Consider the following 7,565-nt stretch of genomic DNA (forward strand, 5'->3'; position numbering starts at 1 on the left):
GGCTCATCACAATTTTTCAATATGAAATAAAACAATTAATATGTATAATTAATGTAATAAATAATGATATAATAAATTCATATATGAATCATATATAATGTTAGACCACATTTCTTGTCTAATTATTTTCTAAAATGTCATTAACAATATTAACTTATAATTGTATAAATTAATATCACATAAAATATAGCCCATTCTGGCAACACAGATGAAGAGAATACTGGTGTAAAATGTTCAATTCTGTTTTTTCTTTAGGACCCTTGAATTTGGCAGCTTCAAACATAATTTTATTCTTACCCCCCCCCCCCACCACATACACACACACACACATACACACACAAACAAAGGCACTTTTAAGAGCCACGTCTGTCTTGTTAATCTGTACTCGTCATCAGTCTCTCTGTAGCTCTCTCTCTCTCTCTCTCTCTCTCTCTCTCTCTCTCTCTCTCTCTCTCTCTCTCTCTCTCTCTCTCTCTCTCTCTCTCTCTCTCTCTGTTTACATATATATTTGTTTTTCTGTCATCTCTTCGTTGTGAGTCTTTCTGTCTGTTTGTGTTTCTGCCCATCACAATGTCCAAGATTGATTCAGAAATCCAAGAACATCTCATGATCTTGGATAACTTGGTTGATGACCAAGAACTGAAGGATGAGCTCCAAAGTCTTGATGACCTTCTTGATAAGCTGCAAGAAGAGGAGGCAGCAGCAGCACCAGTGAAGCACCTGAGCCGAGGGTGGTATGGAGAAAAAGAGACAATACTGGAAATATTGTTTATGCGAGACCAAGATCAAGCAGGAATCATTCAAATGAGGGTCAGTATTGTTTTTCATTCAAGATATATTGTAGATCTACATTGTTTAACCACTTATGAGTGTATATGTTACAATACATGTATAGCTTAATAGGGCAGGGAAACAATCAAACCAGAATTAATCATTTGATTTTTTACATAAAAAGTAGATTTATGAAAGATATCACTAGTCTTGGATTAAGTGAAAGACACATTCATTACATAGGCCTAGGCTGTAAAGCATAAAAAATAGTTTAATTGTGGGCTGTATTGACATTGTCAGGAAATCTTGTCAAAATGGTTATAATGTCAAATGAGCTAGCCTGGTTACCATCATACTAAATCTCTTTCAAGTTATTGGTCTTGGCAAGGCTGTGTTTGAAACAGTTTGTTCTTCAGAGTGTGTTGTCAATGGCCAACCAACTTGTTTCTTTTTAATCTGCTTCTATATAAGCATTCCTATTTGCTGTCATCATCTATACGACACCTTATATGCAGATAACCAATAGTAATTGGACTTCCCCCATTAGGGTTTGGGAAATAAGTGTACTAATATTTCTCTCTAGCTCTATGTTAAACAGTGAGCTTGCACCATTTTAAGCTGGCAACCAGGCCTTGGGACAAGTTATAAATGTTGATTTGTGTTGTTTTTATCCTCTACAGCTGATCACATTCGGAAGACTGATCTTCCTTTCATTGCTCCTGACACTAACAGTGAGGTGGCCTTTACTCCAGAGACTGTTGGTGTGTACTTCATTGTGTCACCATTAGCCCTTGTATATATATATATATATATATATATATATATGACAGTGGGTTAGAATGTAAATAAATGTTTCTACTTTAAACTTTGGTAGAATACTGATGGAGTACACTTTAATATTGTAAAAAAAGAACTATATATATATATAATAGAAGGAATATACATAGAAGGAAATTATTGTTTTTGAATATTCCATACCCTTTACAGAGTGTTTTCTACAAGATCTCCAACACTCACTAAGCGAATTCTCAGGTGATGAAGCATCACCTCTTGAAACCCCAAGAGATCCTCTTCTGGGTTCCTCAAACTGGAGCAAACGACAAAGTCTCTTTTCAGAGAGGTGGAGGGCAGAAAGACCCCGCCTGGCAAACACGGCTGCGGCAAAAGAACATGTGGCAACACACATCTGCCAACAGTGTGGGAGTAATCCAGCTGCTGTCCGGTGTTGTGACTGTAGACCACGTCCATTCTTCTGTGCTGAATGTGACGTCAGCATGCACACCAGACATGTTCTTCACAACAGAGATGCCATGACTACTGGATTCTTCCAACCATTGCCTCCAACAACTTTCGTGGTGGATAAGGCTCTTTCCCATTGTGGTAAGTTCTGGTTTGTGTGTACAACATATATATAATTTTCAGAATAGTTAAGCTCATAAGCTTTATTATTTAAATTATGCTTTTTTATCCCTTATTGTTTTATCTTGAATGTATGTGGATACTCTGTGTCAGTCAGCTTTTTGAGCATATCTTGAGTACTTTTTCAGCAATGTGCTTCATTGCCATTGATCTATTACAATCTTATATTTCTCAGTCAATACAAATTGATCATAATTCAAGTGTACTATATGATCTTTTTCAGTCCGGCTTGTACCTGTGGAGATGCCTGACAAAATCTGTGGTTTTTCACCAGAGTCATTTAGGGTTAGTCCAGGAAAGACTGTTGCTGTGGTCACAATGAATGGTAAGAATGTGAATAACTTTATTTTGTCCTGTTTGAGAAGCATCTTAAAAATAAATATAATATCCATACGCGACTCCCTACAAGTTTGACATAGATATAAAACTTTTAAAGTAATGTATAAATTGTACAAAGAACACAAATCCTGGTTTACATTACAGTGGATGTGTTTTTGATATTTCCAGGACGACATGATCTAAGCATGCCCGAGTTAATTTGTGAGGCATGCCAAGCCACTTGGACTTCTGGAGTCGCTGACCTAAACAGAAGTGACTACTGGCCTGCAACCCTTCAATTTGCCACAGTTTATGCCACAGATGTCTTTTTTCATTTGAAGAAATGAAGATGGCGGCACCAGGACTGTCCTGCCAAGCATTTTTAAGAATGCTGAATCAGCGAACTGTCCGCTTTGGTCGTGTGAGTACCGTATTTTCCGCACTATAAGGCGCACTTAAAAGCCTTTAATTTTCTCAAAAAACGTCAGTGCGCCTTATAATGCGGAGCGCCTTATATATGGATGGTGAACACACTTTCACCAAGACGGGGAGACAGCGCCGGCCGACTTACGCCACTATCTGGCAATGGATCGTGGATGCCTGGGCTGATATATCAGTCTCCTGTGATCCGAGCTTTCACGAAGGCAGGAATAATCTCTTTATTCAGCCAGCTCACATACCCGTATTTACTTCCTGCTTTCGGCCGAAGTCCACAGTAGTTGATTGTCGAGTTCGCGCGCGCGCGATCAAACCTCCTCCGTGTGTTCAACATCTGATTCGGATGAACTATCCATTTGAGCTGATATTCTCAGAACACCACACAGCACCGTCATCGGCTGACAGCTGACAGTCTGAGTCTCCACTGTTACTTAGTTACCAATGATCGCGCGCGCGCACTCGACAATCGCCTACTGTGGACTTCGACCGAAAACAGGAAGAAAATACGGGTATGTGAGCTGGCTGAATAAACATCATTTTTATTCATATCTTTCACATTTACTGGAGTCAGATTCACCGTGTTCACTCACATGGCTGTGCACTTGTAATGACACATTAAGGTTGTTAAGAGGCTAAAAGCAGGTTTAAAACTTTTCCCGTTTAAGTCAACAGGGTGCAAATTTTAAAAATAGGATAACACGGTGTAGGCAACACCGGTTTTTGTCGTTGTTATCTGTTCTGACAGCACTCCAAATTTACAAAAAATGAGGTCAATGTTAAAATTGACCGGAGTTTTCCTTTAACGTTTGAACAACGTTACCATGGGAGTGAACGGAGTTGTCAAAAAGCTTAATAAAGTTTGACTTTAACTGACTGTTTTGTTGACATTTGTTGACATCTAGTGGATGCATAACGCAAACCCAGTCAAACGTTTGACTGCAGTATCTTATGCGCCTTATAATCCGGTGCGCCCTATATATGAAAAATGTTCTAAAATAGGTCATTCATTGAAGGTGCGCCTTATAATCCGTTGCAACGTATAGTGCGGAAAATACGGGTATTGAATTTATCTATCCTGCAGTGTTGTTGATCAGCCAGAGTTGTGGTTTGATAAGCTGTTTGATGCTAATGTATTTGTTGTACATTAGCTGTTGGTTTCCTTAATTTTAATAGACTGGCAAGATCTCAGCAGACAGTTTTCTGAAAAGTTTTTTTGAGTGGGAGGCTGTGCGATTTGAGTTGGACAATATATGCAAGGAAGAGCCCTTCAACTGTCCTGCGTGCACCCCTGAAATGCTTGCAGTTTCAGTTGACGGAAACCGCAAGCATTATCGTTTCAAGAATGCTGCTAGGTACTCCAAACTGTGTATCACACTGTTTGTATTAATAGGAAAACATAACTCTTTAATGTGTGAACCAAGAAATCTCAGATTATAAGTTATCATAAATTGTTGTCCATCACCAATTGTTTTTTTTTTTTTTGATCTGAGGAACAGGCCATCTTTGAAGGCGTCTTCATTGCCAAGGACGAAGACATGAAAAGATTTGTGGACCACATTTACAACACAACCAAACATGTAAAATTTTGTAAAACCTCTTTCCGAAGAGTTTGTTTAGGAGAGTCTTATTTTCATCCACCATTTTCCATATTGTAGGTCAGTGGAAGAGGTGTTTGTGGAGGGGAGTGGTCAGCAGCCAGAGAGACCTCACAAAGATCTGCCAGCAAGGTAGACGAGGAGGGATTGGAGCTTGCGGTGTGTCGGCACGGAGTCCTGCTCTGTGCCTTAAATATGTATAGGGGGGAAATTTTTGCCTATCCCCTGTACCTGCAAGAAAAGCTGGCCAGTAGGCAAATCACTTTTTTTTGCATGGATGTGACCTGCAAATATTGGCCCTACCTCCAAAGAATTGCAAAAAGCTGTCCAGAGCTCCAGCACCTTCTCAACATGAAGCCATTCCTTTCGGTATTTCGGTATGTAAAGTGCAAACCACACCTATTTCTTGTTAGCTGCAACAACAGCAACAACAACTACAAATGATGCTGATGCCCTGGCCAGCAGAATTGAGGTGCTGGTAGCCAGTATCAAGAGACGTTCCCAGCGTCTCTATAAAGATTCCGATGGCAACAAAGGTCGTGCCAGAATACGCCGCAAGATCAGGGAGGAGAAGGGAATCCTGACATCTGTTGTGGAGAAATACAACAGAATGGTCCCAGATAGCATGTAATCATTGAAACAATGTTGACTCAGTGTTGATGCGTCAACGCTAATTGCATTGAATTAACGTTACAAAGTAATGTTGCTTTAATATCACTCTTGCACCCTCAGTTAATGTTGAAATAATGTTTGGAATTCAACCAAAAATCAATGGTAATAGTATTGATTCAACATTACAAAGTGATATTTTATCAACATCACTTTTGCACCCTCAGTTAATGTTGAAATAATGTTGGCAATTCAACCAAAAATCAACGGTAATAGTATTGATTCAACATTACAAAGTGATATTTTATCAACATCACTTTTGCACCCTCAGTTAATGTTGAAACTATGTTGAACAAAAAATCAATGGTAATGCTATTGAATCAATGTTACACTATGATTGATTATACATCACTGCTGTTGAATCAATATTGAAATTAACAAAAATAATCAATGGTAATATTGTTGAATCAACGTTACACAATGATGTTGAATCTACATCACTGCTGTTGAATCAGCTCTGAAATTAACAAAAATAACCAATGGTAATATTGTTGAATCAACGTTGCACTATGATTGATTCTATATCACTGATGCGGAATCAATATTGAAATTAACAAAAATAACCAATGGTAATATTGTTGAATCAACGTTACACTATGATTGATTCTATATCACTGATGCTGAATCAATATTGAAATTAACAAAAATAATCAATGGTAATATTGTTGAATCAACGCTACACTTTAACAAAAATAATCAATGGTAATATTGTTGAATCAACGCTACACTATGATGTTGAATCTAAATCACTGCTGTTGAATTAACACTGAAATTAACAAAAAATAATCTTTGGTAATATGGTTTGATCAATGTTACAATGTGATGTTGATTCTAAATACATTTTGTTGAAAGACTGAAAAGGAATGTCAAACAATGTTGCCATCTGATGTACCAATTAATGTTGAAACAACATTAATATTTCAATCACACTTCAATGGTGCGTCAACAAATTCCTGACCATTTCAAAATTTGTCGAAAACCTTTTCAAATATAAATGACACCTTTCCAGCAGTTGAGTCAATTTATTTTATTCAATCAATCAATGACAACAAATATATTCAAATATCATTTTTTTAAAAGAAAGGGGGAGAAATAGGACAAAAGCATTTCAACCTTTAAAAATAAAATTGGCTTCAGAAGTCTGATGTCATCATAACTACAGGTCCAGCGGTTCAGGTTTTTAAAAATCTGTCTTGCATCAGATACTGCCTCAGATACTGCCTCTTTTCCTTTGGGTTCTCTGAAATCTGAAAAAGAAAGCATGATGTTACTCAAGAACGAATCAATTCAGTTGTCATACATACAGTCACATTCAATAATGTTAATATACTAAACACAATATGATTCACTTTTTTTTTTAAAGCCACTGAAAACAAAATATTCTAACTACGATTATAGTATCGTAAAATTCTGTTTATTTATTTCTATGAATGCTTTAATATCAAAAGAAAACACTAGCAGGGGTGTCGGATTTATCTCCAGCCCTAATTAAACACCTGAGGCAGATAATCGAGGTCATCAGATCAATGAACACTTCCAGGTGCTGGAGCTAAACTCTTCATGAAGAGGAACAAACACCTCTGAGCTATAGCCATTCATTTCATTTTCTGTGAAACTACAGCATTCAAATAACACTTTTATCTTGTAGAATAAAAAAGATCTTAGAAAACTTCTTTAAAGAGATAGTTCAGCCCGAAATGAAAATTCTGTAATCATTTACTCACCCTCAAGTTGTTCCAAGCCTGTATGAGTTTCTTTATTCTTTTGAACACAAAATAAAATATTTTAAAGAATGTCGGTAACCAGAAAGTTGACGGTGGCCATTGATTTCCATAGTAGGAAATAATGGAAGTCAATGGCTAACATCAACTGTCTGGTTACCGGCATTATTCACTCTATCTTCTTTTGTGTGCAGCAGAAGAAAGACATTCATACAGGTTTGGAACAACTTGAGGGTAAATAAATGATGACATAATTTTAATTTCAGGCTGAACTATCTCTTTAAAGCTGCAGATTCACCTTATGTAGACCCCAATCTCTTTAATTATCACAAAATAGCCATGTCAGTCAGTTTCTTAATAAACACTAGATGTTTTTTTTGTTATTGTGTTTCAGTGGAAACAAGCTAAACTGAATGGAAATCAGTTATTTCTCAAATTGAATACAGATTCAGGAATATGAATGATTACCTGATTAAGCAGTGATAAGATACAGGATATCATCAAGTCCCAGGTCAGGTGATTATGCTGTCGACAACAACTCAATGTATGATCAATGTCAGCATTATCAGGAGGGTGCTTTTTTAATTGTCCATCTTCATCTGCCTTCACTCCTACTAAAGGAGCAATGTGTTCT

The 7,565-nt window shown here is 37.2% G+C and overlaps 1 protein-coding gene across 1 annotated transcript; it reads left to right on the plus strand.

The window, feature by feature from the left end:
- The first annotated feature begins 208 nt into the window (after nt 1–208).
- On the plus strand, nt 209–4,387 carry LOC130086877 (uncharacterized). Its single transcript, XM_056253102.1, has 7 exons — nt 209–225; nt 689–810; nt 1,452–1,532; nt 1,759–2,151; nt 2,414–2,515; nt 2,698–2,929; nt 4,120–4,387. Exons 1-6 carry the CDS (start codon nt 209–211, stop codon nt 2,853–2,855), a joined length of 873 nt encoding a protein of 290 aa, XP_056109077.1. The 3' UTR covers nt 2,856–2,929; nt 4,120–4,387.
- The last annotated feature ends 3,178 nt before the right edge of the window (nt 4,388–7,565 follow it).

This window comes from Rhinichthys klamathensis, unplaced genomic scaffold (genome assembly GCF_029890125.1).
Source record: "Rhinichthys klamathensis goyatoka isolate OS25496 unplaced genomic scaffold, OSU_Roscu_1.1 h1tg000102l_1, whole genome shotgun sequence".
Classification (NCBI taxonomy): Eukaryota; Metazoa; Chordata; class Actinopteri; order Cypriniformes; family Leuciscidae; genus Rhinichthys; species Rhinichthys klamathensis.